This window comes from Zalophus californianus, chromosome 1 (assembly GCF_009762305.2).
Source record: "Zalophus californianus isolate mZalCal1 chromosome 1, mZalCal1.pri.v2, whole genome shotgun sequence".
Classification (NCBI taxonomy): Eukaryota; Metazoa; Chordata; class Mammalia; order Carnivora; family Otariidae; genus Zalophus; species Zalophus californianus.
In genome coordinates, this window is record NC_045595.1 from 2,084,157 (window position 1) to 2,108,155 (window position 23,999).

The following is a 23,999-nucleotide window of genomic DNA, read 5'->3' on the forward strand; positions in this document are numbered from 1 at the left end:
CACTTATCAACTGAAATACCAAATCCACTGCATAGATGAATTACAATGAAAAATTTCCTCTAGTGGCAATGGATGTCAGTAGCCTAGGGGTTAGGAACAAGAGTGTGGAGGGATGAAAATGTTATTTATTGCTGAGAGGTCCTAGACAGATATCCATTGTCAGCCATTGGGTTTTCTCACCAGGAAAACGGGTGTTACAGGGTATAGTGGAGGGGATTGTGATGGGCTTGATCCCCTGAAGGGCTCCTTTATACAGTATTGTCTCATTCTGCCAAGAGATTTTGATAAATACAGTTTTATCTTTATGAGGTACAATGTGGATTCTGCCAATATCAGTTGAACATGTTGCCCATAAAGAACAAGGTAGCTGAGGGGCGCCTGGGTGGCTCAGTCGGTTAAGCGACTGCTTTCGGCTCAGGTCATGATCCCGGGGTCCTGGGATCGAGCCCCGCATCGGGCTCCTTGCTCTGCAGGGAGCCTGCTTCTCCCTCTCCTCCCCACTTGTGCTGTCTCTCACTATCTCTGTCTCTCTCTCTCTCTCTCTCAAATAAATAAATAAAATCTAAAAAAAAAAAAAAAAAAAAAAAAAAAAAAAAAAAGAACAAGGTAGCTGATCCAATAGGAACAAATGACCAGTGTTCCCAGGCTCTGCTATGGTGCCATCAGAGACAAGAGTGTAGAAAAGAGGCCATGGGGTCGTGTACTTCCCCTGGTTGATTATTTTGATTACTGCTGCCAAATTCTGGAATTATTTGCCCATTTTGAGGAAATCAAATTCTGGCATGATACTTTTCTACGAAATGCCAGGTGCACACATAAATAGAGGAGAAGTAACTAAGGAGAAGGTGAGTATCTCTCCAAGAGCCTAGACGAAAAGAATAGGCTGAGAGACAGGAACCTGTGGAGATTTAAGGCCCCCACTGTTGGAGCTGTTTTAGTCCTTGTGAGCAGGGGCTGCTTTCCATGAGGAAGTTGGCCACCAGGAGTGTAGTTCTGGTGTCAACAAGGACAGAGACTCATTCCCAATGTGGAGGTGGTTCCACAAGTTGATTAAGAGGGAGCCCTGGGAACAGCCCCTATAGTTCCTTAGAGCCCTGTCTTTGGGAATGTGGAGAATGTTGGAACATCCAGCTGGAGGGATGCAGGTGCCTGGAGTGCTTATGTTTGTAACAAGCTTTCTTTGATATCCTGGCTGTTTGCAATACTAGCAGAAAGTACAGTTTTTTAAAACTGTTTCATATGCTGTAACTGAAAATAGAGTATTTAAAGACAATTTGGAGTCAATTGTAATCATCCTGAAAAGGCCCATCAGGTTTTTGTGTGCAAGTCTGAATTTTGTTGCACTCAACAGGCTTAAGCGAAGATAGTATAATTGTTCAGTAGTATTTCCAGGGAGTTTACTACATTCCTGCATAAATGTGCCGTTTCCCTAATACTTTTTAAGATGTTCCTATCAGGCCACATTCATCCAGTGTTTGGCCTGGCCCTCACCAACAAGCATAGGAGCTAATTGCTATAAATCTGAGAACCAGATTGGTAAGTTTGAATAACTATTAAATTCTTAAGCACACCTATAGGGATCCTCAGTCACGTTGGGAAATGCTGACTCCGGCTCACAGTTCAGTCTTGAATGCAGGGGATTGCATTCCTGCAATCCAGGGAATGCCAGAAATTGAGGTCTATTTAGATCCCCAAATGAGCCTGTCTTAACAGGTTCGGGAGAGGAAGGACTGAGGAGAGAATCAGAGGAAAAGGGGCCTTCAGAGAAAGGATTAGAAGGAGGGGGGTACACAGGAGGCAGGGATAGGGCAGAGGGAAGAGAGGGAGAGGGCACTGGAGGGCTGGTCTGCACACTAGGCGGTTGCAACTCTCTGGAGACAAAGATGGGGGAGGGACAAAGAGTATCAGAAGCCATTTTGATACCTTTCCAAGGTCTGCCTCTGTTAATTTAGAAGTAGTGTTTTGCAGAGAAGCAACATTAGGTCCTGATAGTGTTTGGAAGCTTCAAAATACCCATTGAAGGAGGCATCCTATCTGGTTTTGACAATTGTAGAGCCATGGCTGTTCAACTCAGTTTTGATAAGAGTCAATTTGGGGACATCAAAAGTTCCCCATAAGGACCATTGATGGTCTAAGTTCTTGTGAAGTTAGTCCATTTAGTTAGAAATGCATGTGAGGAGAGACCATAGTTTTTAAGCATAACACCAGAGGGCACCACAAAATGGGGACAAAGCATTTTGATGGCTGGGATCCCATTTCTAAGCTTTTTCTTTAGAACAAAAAGAGAAATTCCCCAAAACCACTCTTTCGACAAGAACAGGCTGGTTTTCAAAAGCAGTTGGTCCGAAGGCCAGCACAGTTCCAGGTAGGAATAATGTGAAATGGGGTCTGGAGGCTAATGGTCAAGAAAGAACTTGGAATCATCTTTAGAGCAAAGAGGGTAGTTTTATCAAAGCACAGGGACAGGACCCAGGGGCAGAACAAGCCGCACTGGGGTTGTGAGGGGTGGCTGGTTATATATTTTCAAGTTGAGAGGCAATTAGGGATAGTATAAGTCTCTAAGGAATTTGGTATCAAAGTTTTAAGGACCTTGAGGGACTAGCTGTTATTAGAAAAAGTCATTTATTACTGTCTAGTAAAACCTTAGTTCTGAGACCCTTCAGGTGTATATCAGTGAGCCATAGGCTTGGAGGATGATTGTGAATATATATCTTGGGGGGTAGAGTTAAAGGAAGTTTCCTACGGGATTTTTATATGTTAAAGGAGACTGACAGGATCATGGAAGTAGGGCTAATGTTAAGCTAAGGTTGCCTTTTGCCCTTAGTAAAGTATTAACATCAGGGCAGTGAGTTCCTAGAGGAATGTCATTCTGCCTGTCTTAAGGACTTGCCAATGGTTTGTAGGTTGTAAGGAAATTTAATTTTTCTTTTGCGTTCATTCTCCACATCATTTCCCCCTGAGCAGTTGTGACCCTTAAATCTTAACAGTTGCTGAGGGTGGAAGGTCTTACCTTCTGTAACTTCACCCTGCTCAGTGGGGGTGTAGAGATGTCCCTACCTATGGGTCTAGTTTGGTCAGTTGGGGATTTACATATATAGGAGTTACAAAAGGCAGAGGCTGCTGAATCCAAGGGAGACCCCATGTATGGAACTCCCCTAGTGGAAAGGATCATCTGTTGGCTTGACCCAATGGCAGTGAAGGAGTCTTGGCACCAGGTGGAGAGACATGGCAGAAAAGAGCAAAGCATAATTATTGTAACAAGGAAGAAAGAAGAAAGAAGCCCAAATAAGAGTGATTTCATAGTTGACAATCTTATAGTCCAGGAGTTCAATCATCACTAAAGGAAGGAGAGGGATTGTTAAAGTGCCTATTTGAGTATTCAGGTCAGGTAGAAACCCAGAAATATTATTGTGATAACCTGGAATGTATACACAGCATTCTGTTTTTATCATAGCACAAATTCTACCTTGTGCAGCAGTTAACACATCTCCTGCATTCTGTTTTGTAAAACTGCTTTACACATTGTGCTATGATATTTATCCCAGATTTGATATATTCCATCCAGTGTAAACCTGGATTTGGCTAAGGTGGCTGCTATATGCTTAGCTAAAGCCTCTACTTGCAATTTTATATCACTAGAGGCAGTTCCTGGGACAAATATGGCTAAGGGTTAAAACCATCAAGAAGCCCTCTTTGGTTGAGGTCTAGCCTTAACAATATCCTAATTATGAGGAATCACTGGGAAGTGGGAGAAGACTTGTCCCAGACATAGGGCATTCCCAAGTGCATCATCCAGTCCAGTCATAATTATAGTGAGGCCACCCACCATAGTTAACCACATGGAGTGGAGTACACTCTGGCTTAAGGAGTGATTTTGCCATCCCAACCACACAGAATTGGTCAAGGTGTTCCTTGAATCATACAATTGTTGGGGGATCCATTCCATCTTCCAGCTGTTTAAACAATCATATGTCCCTCGGGCACTGTTATTATCTTGACAGAATAACAAGCAAGAAGATTGGCTATTCATGAGCTGTTGTGGATATTTTTCTTAAATTCACCTCAAGTTGTCTAGCTTAGGCAAACATCAAACATTCAGAGACAATCAGAACCAGAACTTAACATCAGTAAAGGTGTGTTATTGAAACACAATTTTTCTTTACTCTCTAAAATCAACATTATTTTCAGGATGATTATTAGCCAAACCAAGACTAACTCATTTGCATGGCGCCTGGGTGGCTCAGTAATTAAGCAACTGCCTTCAGCTCAGGTCATGATACCAGGATCCTGGGATCGAGCCCCGCATCGGGCTCCCTGCTTGGCAGGGAGCCTGTTTCTCCCTCTCCCACTACCCCTGCTTGTGTTCCTGCTCTCGCTGTCCCTCTATCTGTCAAATAAATAAATAAAATCTTTTTTTTAAAGACTAATTCATTTGCAATACAAGTCCAATTTTAACAAATTTGGCCTGATTATTTACATAAGCTCAGTAAGAATGGTGACTGGCCATATAGATCTTTTAAAATCTGCTTGGCTGGAACTTTTTATATGGAATCTAGATTGAACTTTTAGTATTCTCTCTAATCCAGAATCCAGGTACTTGCCATCAGACATGCCTGTAATACCTTTAGATTTGTGTGAATTCCTCTTCTCAAGGTCCCCACAATATCCTGAGGTTCCTGCACCTGCCAGGAGGAGACATTCTTCACTTACCTGGGGAGACTCCTGGAGCAGGGTATCAGACCAACATTCCCAAGGGGCTTTCTGGCTCCATATTTTATAAAGTCAACCTCAGTTCCTTAAAGCTGTCTGGTCATAGCTCAGTCTATATACGTCTCTCTCAAATATGACATTCCAGTCAAAGCCTTGGTAAAATAACCAACGTTTCCAATGGTGTCCTGTTACAAGTTGGACAGATTCTTGCTGACTTATTCCGATGATTATAATCGCTCTGGAAGAAAGAATACTTACTGAGACTTTTTGGATTTCAGAAGGTTCAGGTAGAGAGAAAAGTTAAATGCTTCAGTTCATTCAGAAATGATTACTTTATCACATTTCTGTAAGTGATAGATACCTTAAGAGAAAGTTTCCTTAATCTGGAAGAGCAAATAGGTAGTGTTTGAAATAAGAGTCACAAAACTATAACCATTTTCTCTTCATTTAGTTCCATGTTATTAATTCTCTTTCAGTTTGAATGCAGCTTTTGAATTCTTGGAGTTCTTACCCATTTCAGTTTTAGGATCTGAAAGATATCTAATACCTGTCTTTGTCAAAAGCCCATTTTATGAAATCTCTTTGAAGATGAAACAGACTTTGCAAGAGCATGGGAACAATTATAAATGAAAAAACTCAGAAATAGACATTATTAATGAGAGTTCATTATGATGCAGTTGACAAGGAAATTCAGTTATTTCTGTGACACATAACATTTCAATAATCAGAATACCAGGTGATGACTTTATACCAGAACATAACATACCAAATAATCCTAATTATTCAAAGAGACTTTGTTTACAATTTACATCTTGGAGAAGTTTGTTAAAACCTTAGAAAGTTTTAAGCACATGCCTAAACAGGATTAGTTTTCATCAAAGACCTGATGAAGACAAAACATGGAAACTGTTTTTTCTGGGCGGACAAAAGAGAAAACTATTTATTAACATTTTCCTATCAAGAACAGATCAACAGTACAAGAAAAGTTTGTCTTTTTAACAGAGAGAAGGCAGAATTTCAATCTTATGACATTGTCCATTCGTTTAAATCTCAGTCTCTTCACCACACAAAGATTTCCCTTCACAAACTTTCTAGAACTTTCCTTTGCATTCATATTTTGTCCAACGCCATTTCTTTCCAAACAACCAGTCTCATTTTAGGGCAAAGTTATTTTTTTTCCTTCAAAAAAATATGAGCTCTATTCTTTATATCTTCCTTACATAGCTCCTACTTTCCTACATACACAGGTGCTTCCCTAATTTCCATCAGTCTTAATTACATTTAGCAGAATTTTAACCGTTAGAAGCCTTAGTCTCCAAGGGAAATGAATAGTCAACAACTGTGAACTGTTACACTAGAGTTCTTTAGATTGCAAACTAACGAATCATTTAAGCACTAAGCATGTTTTCCAACAGACCCAAATATCCTCCATTTCTCTGCAATAAGAACCAGAAGCACAAACCTATCTACAGTAATCAATGCTTTAGGATTTTATGTCATTTGGAAAAGACTTAGATGGCCAGTAAATTCAACCCAGCTTATCATCCAAGCAAAACTTTCAAGTTTCAGGTTATCAAGGACTTCAAAAGCTATTTTAACAATTGCTGATGAAACTGAGTCAAACAAAGTGAACCATCATTTTAAGTCATCTTGTTTTGTTTTGTTTTTAAGTTGTATTTATTTATTTGAGAGAGAGAGAGAGAGAGAATGCACAGGGAGGGGCAGAAGGAGAGGGAGAAAAGCAGACTCCCCACTGGGCAAGGAGCCTGATGCTGGGAGATCCTGGGACTCAGATCATAACTGAGCCAAAATCAAGAGCCAGTCGCTCAAACAATCGAGCCACCCAGGTGCCCATAAGTCATCTTTTGGCTAACAAATTGCAACAGAAATCATGAGCTTATTTGACCTTCAGTAAATCTTGGTAGAATGAAAGTTTCATATTTAATGTTGATAACTCTAAAGGCATGTCTATCTTAATTAAACCAACGTAGTTAATTTAGTTGCAATACCGAATTATGTTCCACCTGGGTCCACTTAAAAATCACTTTGTTCCCTATTGTCAGTGTTTTTACCTGGGGCACCTGTGGGGAAATCTGAAGTGGGCGGTGTTAAGTCCAAGGGGATGCTTTTCACTTCTTGATAGCAAGGATAGCGGTAGGAGCCAATGGTGCTGGAGGCACTGAGAATGGTAGGGGAGCCAGTTATGCAGTCTATACACAAGCTGGTATATAAACGGGGGTGGAGGGGGCAGAAGAGCTGAAGTGCTGCCAGAGGGCAGAGAATGAGGTTGCCGGTTCTAAACATCATCAGCTCAGACAGATGACCAGACACCATTTTTTTTCCACCAATGTGGAAATATGCAGTCCATGTTGGACTGGAGAAGACAGGGAGCTTCCTTGAAACAAAGGGAGTTTTGGTAGCTGGTTGGGAATATTCCTCAAAATCACCATCCTGAGGTAGACTAACCACAGATGGCTCAAATTGTAGCCATTAACCTGGGAAATGAATGAGGGAGAAGGCCCCACATCTATTAGGAAGAGGAACAGTGAGAGTGTCAGCATGCCCCTCCTTAGGGATGATGTTTCCTTCAGCCACCTGGATTTACCAGGAGGAAGCCTATTTAGGTAATTATTATCCAATATGTCAGGAGGGAGTTTATTAACCTGGTTAATAATCAAACACATTCCACAAGAGGCCCTTAGGTCAGGGTCCTGTTTTAGTGCTAGAGGGCCTGGACATTGCGTACCTCCATCTGATTGCCCTGTTTCCTGCAGAAGAGATCCAACTGATAGATCATACTGAGGCCATGCAGTGTAACAGGAGATCAGTCTTTTCCTAAATTTTGCAATCTGAATTGTTTCCGGGGAGAGATCTTGGGAACTGAAAAAGATGATCCCACTTTCATAGAAAAGTATGGAGGTCCATTACCGAAACTACCCACCCCCCCAACTCTTGGGTGGGGTGCCACACAGGATATTTGAGAAATTCCTGGTGTCAAAGTGACCAGAAGCCTCCCTCAAATGAAACTGCTGTGATCAGTGCCCTGGTATAAAGGCCCGGTAGGAAGGATGCTAGTGTCCCTCCACTTCCCCATCACATCGGAGCCGGTGAATGGACTGTAATACTGTGCTGTGCCATGAAGAACCCACCATTTGTAACCCATGGAAAACACTACAAAAGTTTTACAAGGGGAAATTACCTAATGTAATTTAAGTAATAGTGGACATTGCCAGAAGACAAAAGACACAAATCCATCATGGACTAAGCAACCTTCCAACACAGGTAGTCTTTTACAGCCAACTTTCCTAGGAAACTTCCCTGGTTGGGTTTCAATTCAATCAGTTATTGGTTTTGGTTGGCTCTGGGCAAAGGTCTCGTAGACAGAAGCAGCTAGACCAGGGATGTGAAGGGGATCACATTAGACCAATGATGAAACCTTACATGGGAGTCTTAAGATTGGCAACTCTCCTGGTGACTTAGGTGGCTGTCCCATGCCCAAGACAGACAACTTTGTATAAGGACAGGAATAAAGACAGGGTATCAAGTTTCTGGGTCTTATTACTATTCCAGCCATGGTACTAACTTCCAGCCAAAAGGTAGGCTTCCTCCTCCCCGAACAATAGCCATGGGCTAGAGGATTGCAGCCTGACCAATCGACATGAATGTTTTCCCAAAGGACCATACTCCTTGAAAATTTGATGACATGGACATAAAGGAAGAGTAGAGAAATTACCAAGTTTACACTGAGGCTTGGAGTCCAGGTGAGAAGACTCAAGCTCCATATTTCAGTGCCCAAATGATGTGAAATGTTGGGATCTGGAAGCTAATGGTCAAGAAAGAATTTTTTTTTAAAGATTTTATTTATTTGAGAGAGAGCATGAACAGGGAGGAGAGGGAGAAGCAGGCTTCCCACAGATAGGGAGCCCAATGGGGGGCTCAATCCCAGAACTCTGGGATCACGACCTGAGCCAAAGGCAGATGCTTGACCAACTGAGCCACCCAGGCGCCCCAAGAAAGAATTCTTGAGATGTCTTTGGTGCAAAGAGTGTGGTTTTATTAAGCATGGTGATAGGAGCTGTGGGCAGAAAGAGCACTAGGGTTGTGAGGAGTGATTTATTATATACTTTCAAGTTGGGAGGGGCTTAGGGATAGCATAAATGTCTAAAGAATTTTTTATCAAGGTTCCCAGGACCTTGAGGGGCTAGCTGTGGTTAGGAAAAGATCATTTATTACTGTCTAGTAAAACCTTAGTCAAGAGATATTTCAGGTGTATATCAGTGGGCCATACACTGGAGGATGATTGCCCACATGTATCTTGGGGAAGGGGGTTAGAAATAAAGGAAGTTTCCTAAGGAATTTATATCTGTTAAAGGATACATACAGGATCCTGGAGGTTGGGCTAATGTTAAGCTAAGGTTGCCTTTTGTCCTTGGCAAAGTGTTCACATTGAGGCAGTTGAGTTCCCAGAGAAAATCCAAAAGTATGACAGCCTATGCTGGTGGCCTGGTGGCCACAGTGGGGCTGGGTGGAAAACCCAGAGCTGTGGACTTCTGACCATACAATCTGATCCAGGATGGGGGAGATTGTGGAGATGAAGTAGAAGTCAGGAACGCTAAAAAAATAGAAGGGAAAGAATGGTGTTTGGTTTGGGTACATGCCTGATTGACAGGCTACTCTTTAGAACAATGGGCTGCAATCTGTTGCCAAACAAGCCCCTATGCATCGGTCCATGTGTATGGTGACCCCAACCCTAGACTAGGGCATCTTTATTTGTACTCTCAATACTCATACAAGTTAGACTACTGCTGAATTATCACCTAGAATCATCAGACAGAAATTCTGGGAAATATGTTCAATCCCCGAGGCGGGCTCTGCACTCAGCGGGCAGTCTCCCTGAGATTCTTTCTCTGCCTCTTTGCCCCTACCCCCCGCCATGGTCTCGCTCTCTCTCTCTCTAAAAATAATAAATAAATCTTTAAAAAAATAAGAGTGAAAGGACACTCAGAAAATGAGAGAACATATTTCTAAATCACATATTTGGTAAGATTTTATTATCCAGAATACACAAAGAACTCCTATCTGAATAACAAAAACTCAAACGACCCAGTTAAGTACTGAGCAAAACGTTGTATAGATATTACTTTTAAGATGACACGGAGATGTCTAATAAACACATTCAAAGATTCTCAACGGCACTAACAAGGGAAATGCAAGTCAAAACCGCAATGAGATACCACTTCCCACTCAGTAGGATGGCTAGAATCCAGAATTCAGAAAACAAGCATCAGTGAGAATGTGGGGAAATTGGAACGCTTGTGCATGGGTGATCGGAATTAAATTCCAGCAGCCGATGTGGAAAAAGTTTGTGGTTCCTCAAGAAGTTAAACTCAGAATTACAATGTGACCCAAGTATCCCAGTCCTACCTAAATTGAAACAGATATGTGTACATGAATGCTAGGTGCAAAACTATTCAACACCTGCAAAAGAGGGAAATTTCTCAACTGTCCACCAGCTTGGATGGATGAACAGTGCAGCATATACATAGGACCGAGTATTACTCAGCCACAAAAAAGGAATGAAGCAGGGATACATGCCGGACCCAGAGAAGCCGGGGTGGTGGTGGAGGGCGGGGCCTCGCGGTGTCAAAGATCAGGTCAAAACCCAGGGAGACCTTGCCTTCCCTGAGGTGACGTCACCGGTTCTTGAGCTGTGCTTAAACAGAGGACAGGTGCCCAAGGGTTACCGGGCCCCACTGCTCTGTCACATCCTGATGGGGCGCCGCACAAGGGCGGCTCCACGGAGAAACTGAGTCAGATTCCCGGAACAGAAGGAGGACGTAGGCGGGTCAGCCAGCTAGGAGTCCATTCTGTTGGGAGCCGAACTCCCGGTAGGCAGATGAGACACGCGGGTTAGCGCCAGCCTGTCAGTCAGGACACAGGAGGCGGGGCCTGGGAGATCTGCCCAATCTGGGACCACAGGGGCGGTGCCGGGATCACCGTCCAATCAGAACGTGAGGGGCCACAGGCTGTCCTATCACGGTGCGGGGAGCTCGGTGTCCCAGAGAAACGTCCAATCGGGGCCAAGAGGAGTTAACTCCGAAACCTCATCCAATCAGGTCTCAGAACCTGAAACATCGCCCAATCGGAGCGCGGAGCCTGTATACCATCCAATCAGGCCCGAGGGAGGGCCCTGGTGGCCTGGTAGGTGTGGCTCTCAGCCGCGGCCGGCCGCCGCGCTCCAGTCCTGAGCAGCCCAGGTGTGGCTGAGCTCGGCGGGGAGGACGCCCGGAGATCCGGGAGCGGGGCCCCGAGATGGTGAGCGCGGGGCCGGAGGGGGGGATCGAACCCGCCAGGACTAAGTGGAAGCGGCCGCGGTAGGGGGCCTCCCCATCCCCATGGGTCCGCACCTGAGTCCTTGGCGGGTGGAACTGGGGCGGGAGGCAGCGCCGAGGAGGGCGGGGGAGGCTGGGATTCGGGCGGGTGTGCAGCCTAACGGGAGCTTGCTCCTTGGTGAGTTACAGGTAGAGACTACCCAGGTGAGCTGTCCCGCAGAGGAAACTTGACTTGCAGCAGATGAGGAGACCTCAGGGAGTAACTTCAGATGCGCTACTCCCCTGCCGGGTGTGAGTGGGTTTCTTTCACTCAGGGTTAGGATGAATATTCAGAGGGGAGCTTGGTCATTGCCTGTAAAGGCAGGCGTAAGGTTGCCCGGATGTAGTTGGAAAGCATTCCTAGAAAACCTGCCTCCAGGGTGAGGGTCGTGAAGCCAGTGCTCCTCTGGGGGGCTGAGACTTCACATTTTAATCCCGCAGAGGTGACTGTTGGGAGTGGGGAAGAGGCGAAGGAAGGGCCTGCTCTGAGAGCCGGTATCCACTGCATGGGGTTTTGGGCTCTTACCTCGGGGAAGGAAAAGCAGGACTTTGCTTACTTTTGAAGCAGCGGTGAGAGATGTATTGTCTCTGACACGGTTTGGCTCTTTCCAGGCCTGGTAGAGACAGTCTTTGTGATGTAATTTTGGAATGTAGGTCAGGTTTGGTGGGGTGATGTCGGGAGTCAAGGACCAAGAAAGAATTCTTGAGATGTCTTTGGTGCAAAATGGTGGTTTTATTAAAGTCGGGGGACAGGACCGGTGGGCAGAAAGGGCTGCAGCCCAGGAGTTGTGAGGGGCAGCTGATTATATACTTGGGTGTTGGGGGAGGTAAGGAAAAGGGAGGTTTTTAAGAGAACTTTCCAGTGCTAAGGAAGACCCTCGGGATACTGGAGTCCTAGCTGTTGTCAAGTTAAGGTTGGTTTTCCCTCTTGCAAGGCATTAACATTAAGACAGCTCATAGCTTCCCGGAGGAATGTCACACAGATCTCACCCAGGAGTAGTGGAGGGAGGGGTTCGTGGGGTATCTGTGCTTTGTCCTCAGCTAGCCCTCTGCCCCCTCATCCTTTCCCCCCCTTAAACAATTTTGACCCTTCAATCTTTTAAGTTTTGAATGTGGATGTCTCATATGTAACTTCTTCCTGCTGAATAGGGGTATAGAAATGTTCCTACCTGTGGGTCAGTAGCGGTCCGTTGGGGAACATATAGGGGAGTTACTAAAGGGGACAACATATATGAACGTGGACAACATATACGAACCTCCTTGAGTAGAAACATTGTCTGTGGCCTGGATGCTATGGTAGTGAAGGAGTTTTGGCCTGGATGCTGTGGTAGTGAAGGAGTCTTGGCACAAAATAAGGTTAATATTATAATGAGAAAGAGAAGTCTGACTAAAAGATCTTTGATAGTTGACCTTTGATAATTTTCCTCCAGTCCCGGAGTTTAAAGCAATCACTAAAGGAAGGAGAGCTCATTGAAAGCGTCAGTTTGAATATTCATGTCAGTTAGAAACCCAGAAATATTTTTGTGGTAATCTGGAATGTATACACGACATTCTGTTTTTATGACAGCGCAAGTTCTACTTTGTGCGACAGTTAAAACATCTAATGCCATTCTGTTTTGTAAAACTGCTTCACTCATTTGTATTACTTTAGTATTTAATAGAGAAATGCTACTTTGGGTGTCACTTAGGGCTTTGACCATGTACTCATTATTAATAGAGCTTCCAGGTGCCAAACAACATCTTCCAGTCCCAAAGAGGGATGGATGCTAGGTGGTCATACAAATGAGACACAGAACATGTCCACCATCATTTTAAATTTGGAAGTTTGGCTGGGTGGGTAATGGTTTTAATAATGCATCAGTGCATCCAGGCAAAAGCCAGAGTACAGTGGCCTGTCCAGCCTAGGGGATGGACATGAGTTCGAGCCCCATATAACCACTGGGTCCGTTAGGAGCCAGCCATCTAATTTTGGGACTCCTTGAACTGCAGTCAAGATTTCAAGGGCTATTCAGTTTTGGGGGGGCCATCCTTTGAATTTGTGTAATAATTTCAGGCCCATGTTTGATTGGGGAATTATGGCTTGATAATAACCCCCTTTTCTTTAAATTGCTCCATGGGCATGTAGGACTAGGAAGGCATAGTTGGAGTCAGTATACCTACTAATTTTTAAGGCTTTTGCCAATTGCAAAGCACAGGTGGACACTATTAACTGCTTTGGGGGCAGATACATTTGTTGACAGGGCTTTGGCCTCAACAGTCTGAATTAGACTGACTATAGCATACCCAGCTTTCTTATTCCCTTTTCCATGAAATACCGCCATTGGCAAACCAGCTGTCATCTGCATTTTTAATAGGGGCATCTTTAATCTGGTCGACTAGAATAAACAAGATCAATAACCTCTGAACAGTTTTGCTCTATAGAAGGATGATGGTCAGGTTCAGGCATAAGGGTAGCTGGGTTTAAAGTTCGACAGGTTTCAAGTATAATTCCAGGCATATCTATAAGCATAACCTGGTACTTAATAAGCCAGCCTCCCATCATCCATTGGTGGCTTTTGGTCTCTAAGGCACTCTGGACCTGATGTGAAGTCATTACAATCTGGGACTGTCCCATAGTGAGCTTGGAGGCTCCTTTACCAGGAGGGCTTTTATATGCTTGGCTAAAACCTGTGTTTATAATTGTACCTCACTAGAGGTGGCTTTTAGGATAAATATGACTAAGGAATAAAACCACCAAGAAGCCTTTTTGGGGACTCCTGGGTGGCTCAGTTGGTTAAGCATCTTCTGCCTTTGGCTCAGGTCATGATCCCAGGGTCCTGGGATGGAGTCCTGCATGGGCTCCTTGCTCAGCGGGGAGCCTGCTTCTCGCTCTCCCTCTGCCTGCCACTCCCCCTGCTTGTGCTCCCCCTCCTGACAAATAAATGAATAAAATCTTTAAAATAAAAAAGCCCTTTTTGTTTGCGGTCCAGCCTTAACAATATCCTAATTATAAGGAATCACGGAAAGTGGGAGCAGACTTGTCTCAAGAGAAAAGGGCATCCCCAAGTGTACCATCCAATTCAGTCATAAAGAAAATGGGGTCATCTGTTATCTCCACACGTCCTTAGTTAACCCCATGAAATGGCGTATGCTCTGGGTTTTAAGGAGCGATTTTGTCATCCCAGCCACACAGAATTGGTCAAGGTGCTAGCTGTGTTATACAATTGTTGGGGAATCAAATCCATTTTTTTTAGTTGTTTAAAAATGCATATGCCCACAGGGTCCTGTTATTATCCCCACAGAATAACAAGCAAGAAGACTGTGTATACATGAGCTGCTGTGGCAATTTTTCTGGTTTACCTCAAGTTGTCTAGCTTAGGCAAACAACATTTAAGGAAAATCAAAACTAAGATTTAATATCTGCAAAGGTGGGTTATTGAAGCATTGTTTTTCTGTAAAATAACCCTCATTTCCAGAGATAGCCAAATCAAGACTAATTTGTTTGCAAAACAAGTCCAGTTTTAACAAACTTGGCTTAATTATTTACATAAGCTCAGCAAGAATGTTTGATCATATCTTTTAGAATCTGCTTTGCTAGAATCTGCTTATATTGAACTTTTAGTAGCCTCTCCAGGCCAGAAGCCAAGCCAAGCACTTGCCATCAGACATGCCTGCAATACCTGTAGATTTGGGCAAATTCCTCTTCTCCAGGTCCCCAAAGTATCCTGAAGTTCCTGCACCTGCCAGGAAGTGACACTCTTTTACTCACCTGGGGAGGCTCCTGGGAATTCTGTAAGCAAGGTATCAGGACAGCATTTCCAAGGGGCTTTATGGCTCCATGTTTCATAAAGTCAACCTCAGTTCCTTAAAGATATTTGGTCATATCTGAGTCTATGCATGTCTCTCTCAAATATGACATTCCAGTCAAAGCCTTGGTAAAATAACCAATGTTTCCAATGGTGTCCTGTTACAAGGAGAACAGAGTCTTACTGAATTTATGCAAATGACTCTGATGGCCAAGGAAGAAAGAATACTTACTGAGATCTTTTGAATTTCACAGGGTTCAGGTATGCTTTAATTTGTTTTATTATTATTTCTTTATATCACTGATGTCTTAAGAGAAAGGTCCCCTAGTCTGGAAGAGCAAATATTAGAGAACCAGGAATGTTTCAACCAAGAGTTAGAAAAAAACTATAATCATTTTTCCCAGTTCACTTAGTCCCGTGTTACTATTCTTGTTTAGTTTGAATGCAGCTTTAGTTAGTTCTGGAAATTCTTACCCATTTCAGTTTTATGATCTTAAAGATACTGAGTACCTGTATTTGTCCTAAAACCCTTTTTATGAATCTCCTTGAAGATGAACCATTTTACAGGAGAATAAGAACAATAGCTGTAAATAACAAAACACTCAAAAATGGACATGGTTGCAGATCTGATGAGAGATTACAATATAGCTGGCAAGGAAATCCGATTATTTCTGTGACACATAACACTTTAATAATCAAAATATTGAGTAATGGTCTTTTACCAGAACATAATAAAACTTGAGGAACTGCATATCATCTCTAGAATAGTTATAGCATTTACCCAAATGTAACCTAAGGCTTATTATTTGTTTAACAGTGTTTCCAGAGTAACTTAACATACCAGATAAAAATGCCTAATGAGTTAAAGAGACTCCATTTACAATTTAAATTTTGGGAAAACTGTTTAAACCTTAGAAAGTTATAGCACATACCTGGATAGGATTACAGATCATTACAAAACTCAATTTTTTTTTTTAATTTAACCAGTGTGACAATAAGAGATTCCAAAGGCAAAATGTAGGGTTACATAGTTGTTAGCAAAACTTAGTTCTTTAATACTGAGGAATTTTAACCAAGTAATTGAAGACCTGATAACCACAAAACATAGAAACTGGTTTTCTGGGCAGATAAAACAGAAAAAAAAAAAAAAACCTTTGTTTACATTTTCTTATTACGAGCAGACTAATAAATCAAGAAAACTTTGTCTTTTGAACAGAGAGAGAATTTCAATCTTATACCACGGTACTTTTAAAATCCCTTTATTTTAGGGATGCCTGGGTGGCTGAGTCAGTAAGCTTCTGCCTTTGGCTCAGGTCATGATCCCAGGGTCCTGGGATTGAGTCCCATGTCAGGCTCCCTGCTCAACTGGGAACCTGCTTTACCTTCTGCCTGCCGCTCCCCACTGCTTGTGCTCTCTCTGTCTCTGACAAATAAATAAATACAATCTTTTTTTTAAAAATTCCTTTATTTTAATCTTAGTACATCCTGACCACACGTAAAATTCCTTTCCAAAGATTTCCCTTCACAAACCTACAACTTTCTTTTGCATTTAGATTTTTGTCCCAAGCCATTTCTTTCCCAACAACCAGTCTCATTTAGGACAAAATTACCTTTTACCTTCAATAAAAACGTATTCCCATTCCTTCGATCTTTCTTACATATAGCATTGCTTGCCTTTTTCCCATCAGTCTTAATTACATTTAGTAGAATTTTGCATTCTTTAGAAACCTTAGTCTCCAGTGAAGACCAAGTAGTAACCAGTTGTGAACTACACCAGAATTCTTTAGATGGCAAACTTAACGAATCTATTAAGTACATTTAAATAAAGCATATTTATCAACAGACTCAAATATCCTTAGTTTCTTTGCAGTAAGAAGTCAATAGCACAAACTTAGGTTCAGTAATCAATGATTTAGCACCTTATTCTGTTTGGAAAAGACCTAGATATCCAATGAATTTAATCACATTTATCATCCAAGCAGAACTTTAAAGTTTCAGGTTACCAAAGACTTTGAAAGCTATTTTAACAATTTCCTATGAAAACTTTGAGACAGACATGATTAACCATCCTTTTAAGTCATCTTTTTGCTAACAAAATGCAACACAGATAACATGAGCTTATTTGAGCTTCAGTAAATCTTGGTAGAATAAAAGTTTCACATTTAATGCTGATAACTTTAAAGACATGTCTGTCGGGGGCTCCTGGGTGGCTCAGTTGTTACATCTGCCTTCGGCTCAGGTCATGATCCCAGGGTCCTGGGATCTAGCTCCGGGAGGCCTGCTTCTCCCTCTCCCACTCCCCCTGCTGTGTTCCCTCTCTTGCTGTGTCTCTCTCTGTCAAATAAATAAATAAAATCTTAAAAAAAAAAGACATGTCTATCTTAAACCAACAAACTTAAATTAGTTTAAATACCGAATATGTTCCACCTTGGCCCAACTAAAAGTCAATCAATTTGTTCCCCATTGTCCATTTTTACCTGAGACACTGGTGGGGAAATCTGGAGTGGGTGGTGTTAGGTCCAATGGATGCTCTTCTTGCTCCCTGACAGTGAAGTGAGGAGGCATGGTGCCTGAGGCACCAAGGATGGTCTAGAAGCCAGTTATGCAGGCCGCACCCAAGGTGGTGCAGAAACAGGAGGAAGCCAAGTGTTGCCAGAAGGCAGAGAAAGGGTTCCCAGTTCTAGAGCTCATCAGTTCCAACAGAAGAGCAGGCGCCATGTTTTCCTGCCAACAAGGGGGTATAGGCAGTCCACGTCGGGCCAGAGAAGATAGGGAGTTTCAGCAGCTGCTTGGGAATGTTCCTTAAAGTCCCCGTCTCAAGGGCGACTAACCACAGTTGGCTCCAGTTATAGCCATCAACCCAGGAAACGAGTGAGGGAGAAGCCCCCACATCTATTAGGTGGAAGAACAGAGAGAAAGAGAGTGTCCCCTTTGTCCGGGATGGCCTATGTTTTCTCCAGCAACCTGGGTTTCCTCCGAGGAGGCCTATTTAGATAATTATCATCCAATGTGTGGTTGGGGGGTGGGCGGGTTACAAGCTGACACATTCAGGCAAACACATTCTGCAAGAGACCCTTAGGTCGGGGTCCTGGTGTAGAGCAATGAAGACCTAGGTACAAGCAATGAAGGTACTCTAAGCCCATTTGCCCTGTTTCCTGCAGAAGAGATCGAAAGGATAGATCCCATTGAGGCATGCAGTGTTACAGGAGCTTAGTCCTTCCCTAAATTTTGCAATCCGAATTGTTTCCAGTGGGTTAAAGATATCTCAAGGGAGAATCTCTGGGGACTGAAGAAGCGCCCATGCTAGAGAACGTCCATTACCAAAGAAAATCTTCCCCCTTCCCCACCCCCCAACTCCCAGGTGGCGTCCCAAGCGCAGCATATGTTAGAGGTTCCTGGTGCCAAAGTGACCTGAGGAATCCCCCTGAACATAATTGCTCTGATCATGACCACCCTTAAAGGCCCCTGTAGGAGGGAGGCCTGCCCTCTCCCCGCTTCCCCATCACATTCTAGACTACAGTGGGTACCTGGCATGTGGACCAAAATACCAAGCCTTGAAGGTCATGCCATAGAGGGTCACGCCTTATTTTACCTTGCCTTGAAGAATCTGTCATCATTCTTTTTTTAAAAAAGATTTTATTTTATTTGACACAGGGAGAGCACGCATGCACAAGAAGGGGTAGACAGGGAGAGGGAGAAGCAGCCTCCCTGTGGAGTAGGGAGCCAGATGCTGGGCTCTAACCTAGGACCCTGAGATCATGACCTGAGTGGAAGGCAGATGCTTAACCTACTGAGCCACGCAGGCACCCCATACCCTGCCGTTTTTAACCCATAGAGAACACTAGAGAAGTTTTAGAAGGGAAAATTACCCAATTTTGTAGCTTTAAGTAGTTAGTAGACGACATTGATGGAAAACAGTAAAGACAGAAATCCATCATGGTTTTAAGGGACCTTCCAACACATGTAGTCTTTAGAGCCAAATTCCCTAGGAAATAGCCCATGTCTTTTTTGTTTTGTTTTGTTTTTTTAAGATTTTATTTATTTATTTGACAGAGGGAGAGCAAGCACAAGCAGGGGGAGCAGCAGGTAGAGGGAGAGGGAAAAGCAGGTTTCCCGCTGAGCAGGGAGCCTGATGCGGGACTCAATCCCAGGACTCTGGGATCGTGACCCTACCTGAAGGCAGAGGCTTAACCGACTGAGCCACCCAGGCGTCCCCCGGGGTTGGGTTTTAATTCAATTGGGTACTGGTTTCAGCTGGCTCTTAGTGAAGGTCTCCAGGCCAGAAATGTGGAGGGGATCACATTAGACCAATGGGAGGAAACCTCACACGGGAGTCTTAAGATTGGCAGCCACCCTGGTGACGTAGGTGGCTGTCCTGTGCCCAAGACAGACAACTTTGTATAAGGACAGGAGTAAAGAGAGGGCATCAAGTTTCTGGGTCTTATTATCATCCCAGACAGGGTACCAACTTCCAGACAAAAGACAGGGTTTCTCCTCCTGGCAGAATAGCAACAGGCTAGAGGATTGCAGCCTGAGCAATCGACTTGAAAAGTTCCATTAGGACCATACTCCTTGAAGAGACCCTGGAATGAAAGTAAAGGCAGAGGGGAGAAAGTACTCACCAAGTTTGCACCGAGACTCAGAGTCCAGATGGAAAAGACTCAAAGCCCCGTATTCGGGTGCCATATGATGCAGTTTGGGAATGTCGGTGAGGTTTGGTGGGGTGAGGTCTGGAGCCAACCACCAAGAAAGAATATTTGAAACCTCGCTGGTGCAAAATGGTTTTGTTAAAGCATTGGGGACAGGACCCATGGGCGGGAAGATCTGCCCCAGGGTTGTGAGGGGCAACTGATTATATACTTGGCAGTTGAGGGAGGTAAGGAACAGGGAGGTTGGTTTTTTGTTTTTTTTTTAAGATTTTATTTATTTGAGAGAGAGAGCCCTAGAGATACGGTGTGAGCACCTGAGAGAGGGAGAGGCAGACTCCCGCTGAGCAGGGCGCCTGAGGCTGGGCTGGATCCCATAATTTTGGGATCAGGACTGAAGCCCCAGGCAAACGCTTAACCTACTGAGGCACCCAGGCACCCCAAAAAAGGAAGGTTTTTAAGAGAATTTTCATATGCTAAATAAGACCTTCAGGATACTGGAGCCTTTGCCATTGTCAAGTTAAGGTTGGTTTTCCTTCTTGCAAGGCGTTAACATTAAGGTGGTTCATAGCTTCCTGGAGGAATGTCACCCAGACCCCACCCAGGAGTAGCCGGGGGAGGGGTCTGTGGGGTGTCAGTTTGTGCTTTGTCCTCAGCTAGCCCTCTTTTCCCTCATCATTTGCATTCCCTTCGTTCTCTTAAAATTTAAGGACTGAGGTTTTTTGTTCTTGTTTATTTGTTTGTTTTTCCATTTCTTTGTGATTCTGACAGTGCTGGGAAGTTGTGCAGGTGTGTCCTAGGGCAGTTAGAGCCGGTAAGGCAGAGAAGGGGGGAGATAGCTGGGGGCCTAAAGTGATCTCTTTCTGGGCAGGGGCACCCACGGTGGACCCCTCGGTGAGTCAGAAACTACACCAGGTTGAGTTGTCTCACCTGGGAAACTGTTGGCGGAGATGAGGTCTCCGGGAATGGCTTCCAAAGCCATGACTCCTGGAGGCAGGGTGGATGGGTGCCTTTTGCTTCGAGGTGGGTGGATCTTTCCCTGGGGAAGCCTTGTCCTCCTCTGTGGAGAGGGGCCTGAGGTGGGCGTGTGCCTTAAGGAAACAGGCCTGTACCGTCACTGTATGTTGTGTAAATGGAGCTTGTGCCCCTCATTGCGTGGAGATTTTAGTATTCTAATGAGGTAAAGGTAATTGTTGGTCATTCCAGAAGTCACTCCTTGGTCCATCTGCGCAGGGGCTAGTGGGGGGCTCCTCGCAAACTGGTCAGGGTGGTTTGGGCGTGCCGGAGGTCTGCTCAGGGCAGGGCCTCTGGCTCCAGGGGCGCGTTCCCTTTCATTGCCTGAGTGAAGAGATAAGCAGGAAAGGAGAGTTTCAGGGAAAATGTGGGGCAAAGATCAGTGACTACTAGCACGTGGGCAGTAGAGGTCACGTCGTGGGGACTAGCTGGTGACAGACCTGGGAGATGAACTCAGATACGGGCTTGGTTGAGGACACTTCATTGCAAAGAAGTTCCAAGAGAGACAAGGTCCGATGTCTAAGATCCTGCAGCGTCTCCAGTGACACAGAACCAGGGCTTTGCTTTTCTGTGTCGGGGGATGAGCAGGAAGGCCCAGTGTCAGGATCAGGCCCCTGCGATGAAGGAAGGCCTTGTGGCTCAGGTCCCCCAGCTCGGTGGGTGGTCACAGTGCAGCCCCCACAGTCAGGGGCTGTGGGGAGGACAGTAGCTTGGGTAAAGTGCGGGCGGAAAAGGGACGGTGCTGCGCAGTTGGTCACACCAGTGTCCAGTGAAACACGTGAATTTAGCGGGTAGAGGCTGGTGTTGAGAAAATGAGGGCAAAGGCTGGGGGGCAGGGACTGTTGGCGCTAGGGGCAGGGGGCTGTTGCATTAGGGGCAGGGCCTACATCCGTAGGGCCACCACTGTGGGCCTAAGACCTGCAAGTGTCTCAAGAGTTGTGTAAAAGGGGGTTTTTCTTTTCTAGAGAGGAATAAGGAAAAGCAGGCATGACCAGGTGTGATGATGACCCGGGGGTTCCCGGAGGCCAGCCTGTCCGCAGGAGGGGCTGTGTGCGGCTCAGGCTGAGGGCAGGTCCACCACGTTCAGGGTCTGGAGGAAGGAGAGAAGCCAGACGAACGTTGAAGCAGCAAGCGTTTTGTGCCCGTGGGTCCGTGGGGACAAGCAGCTGAGCGAATCGTGGATGAGGCACAGAGTGTGGATTTGGGGGATCTGTGCCCGGCCCTGGGGTGGATGAACAAGGGGGACTTCGCTGTGAGTCCTATCTTGGTGGCATGGGGAAGGGGACCCTCTGCCGTGGGGTTTCTTGTGCTGTGTGGGTGCAGCCGGCTGCTGATCCGCTCTGGCTCACACTCACTGCTCCTCCCGCATGTGTCCGGAGAGGCTCTTGCGAGCGGGGAGAGTCCAGTGTGGGCAACACGACTTTCGTCTTTGGGGCGTATTTGCAGGAGTAGGCTCTTGATATTCTCAAGTGTTAGTGTCTGCCACTGTGCTGCCCCCGAGATGACCAGTGCCCTGCCCCTTGCAGATGGTAAAACTGCTGTGGAAGAAAGAGTGCTTGCTGAGAGTTTCTGAATTTTAGAGGGTTCGGGTAGGGAGAAAAGTTAAATGTTTCAACTTGTTCAGAAAGGAATACTTTAAAATAAGTTATAAAAGCTGTAATCATCTTTAATTCATTCAGTCCCACTTTATTTATTTATTTATTATTTCTGTTTGAACACAGCTTTCCCATTATTTTTCGAAATTCTTACCCAGTTCAGTTGTATGATCTTAAAGATATCAATACCTGTATTCCCCCCCCACCAAAAAAAGCCCCTTTCATGAATCTTCTTTAAGACCAAACTCATTTTGCAAGAGCATCCAAACAGTAAATATAAATGGCAAAATTAAAACTCAGAAATGGCCATGGTTAATGATCTGATAGCAGACTTCGTTATAATGTAGCTGACAAGGAAATCTGGTTCTTCTGTGACACCTAGCATTTTAATAATTAGAATGTCAAGTGATGACCCTCTACCTTAGCATATTAAAACTTTAGGGGTTTTGGGGCACCTGGGTGGCTCAGTCATTAAGCATCTGCCTTCGGCTCAGGTCATGATCCCAGGGTCCTGGGATTGAGCCCCGCATCGGGCTCCCTGCCCATCAGGAAGCCTGCTTCTCCCTCTCTCTCCCTCTCCCTCTCCCCCTCCCTCTCCCTCCCCTGCTTGTGTTCCTTCTCTCGCTGTGTCTCTCTCTGTCAAATAAATAAATAAAAATCTTTAAAAAAAAACTTTAGGGGTTTTATGTAATTTCTAAAACAGTTATAGCATTTGCCCATACAATACAACCTAAGGCTCATCGTTGTTTGACAGCACTTCCCAAGTACATTAACATACCATACATACCACACATAACATACCAAATATACAAGCCTAATTAGTCAAAAAAAAAAAAAAAAGACTTCATTTACCATTACTTCTTGGGGAAGTTTGTGAAAACCCTCAGAAAGTTTTAAAACAAATACCTAAATAGGATTATAGATTATTATACATTCTGAGAAGTTTTTTGTTTTTTGTTTTAGATTTTATTTCTTTATTTGACAGAGAGAGACACAGCGAGAGAAGGAACAGAAGCAGGGGGAATGGGAGAGAGAGAAGCAGGCTCCCAGCTGAGCAGGGAGCCGACGTGGGACTCGATCCCAGGACCCTGGGATCATGACCCGAGCCGAAGGCAGACACTTAACAACTGAGCCACCCAGGCGCCCCACATTCTGAAAAGTTTTAACTTTAAATAATGGAAGACCTGATAAAGACAAAACATAGAAACTTTGGTTTTTCTAGGCAGATAAAGAAAGGAAGAACTTTACACTTTCTTATGAAGAGCCGAATGACAATCCAACAAAAGTTTGTCCTTTTTCACAGAGAGTAATGCAGAGTTTCAGGCTTAGACCAGTGTATTTTAAAAATCCATTTATTTCCATCTTAGTCCGTCCTGACCACACACACATAAAATTATTTTCGAAAGCTTTCCCTTCACAAACTTTCTACAACATTCTTTTGTGTTCAGATTTTGTCCTAAGGTTATGCTCTCTAAATAACCAGTCTCATTTTAGGACAAAATTACTTTCTTTCACCCCTTTAAAATGTATTCCCATCCTTTATGTCTTTCTTATACATCTCCTGTTCTCCTATATATACAGCTGTTTTCCTGATTTCCATCAGTCTTAATTACATTTAGCAGAATTGTAACGCTTAGAAACCTTATTCTCCAGTGAAAACCAGTTGTTGACTGTCTGATAAACCAGGATTCTTATTTTTTTTTTTAAGATTTTACTTATTTATTTGATGGAGCAAGCGGGGGAGCAAGCTTCCCACTGATCAGGAAGCCCGATGTGGGGCTCAATCCCAGGACCCCAGGATCATGACCTGAGCCGAAGGCAGACGCTTAACTGACTAAGCCACCCAAGTGACCCTACACCAGGATTCTTTAGATGGCA

The 23,999-nt window shown here is 44.3% G+C and overlaps 1 protein-coding gene and 1 long non-coding RNA gene across 2 annotated transcripts in view; one reads left to right on the forward strand and one right to left on the reverse strand.

Moving 5' to 3' along the window:
• Positions 1 to 11,704, reverse strand: part of LOC113916390 — a 27,027-nt gene extending 15,323 nt beyond the window's left edge. Inside the window, exons 1-2 of the long non-coding RNA XR_003517920.2 lie at positions 11,608 to 11,704; positions 4,711 to 4,948 (exon numbers count right to left, since the gene is read on the reverse strand). This is a non-coding gene — a long non-coding RNA (uncharacterized LOC113916390). The remainder of the gene's footprint in view (positions 1 to 4,710; positions 4,949 to 11,607) is intronic.
• LOC113916369 (zinc finger protein 77-like) overlaps positions 10,920 to 23,999 on the forward strand; it is a 24,723-nt gene continuing 11,643 nt past the window's right edge. The window contains exon 1 of the mRNA XM_027582563.2: positions 10,920 to 11,025. Coding sequence (XP_027438364.2) covers positions 11,023 to 11,025 — 3 coding nt within the window. The 5' untranslated portion in view covers positions 10,920 to 11,022. The remainder of the gene's footprint in view (positions 11,026 to 23,999) is intronic.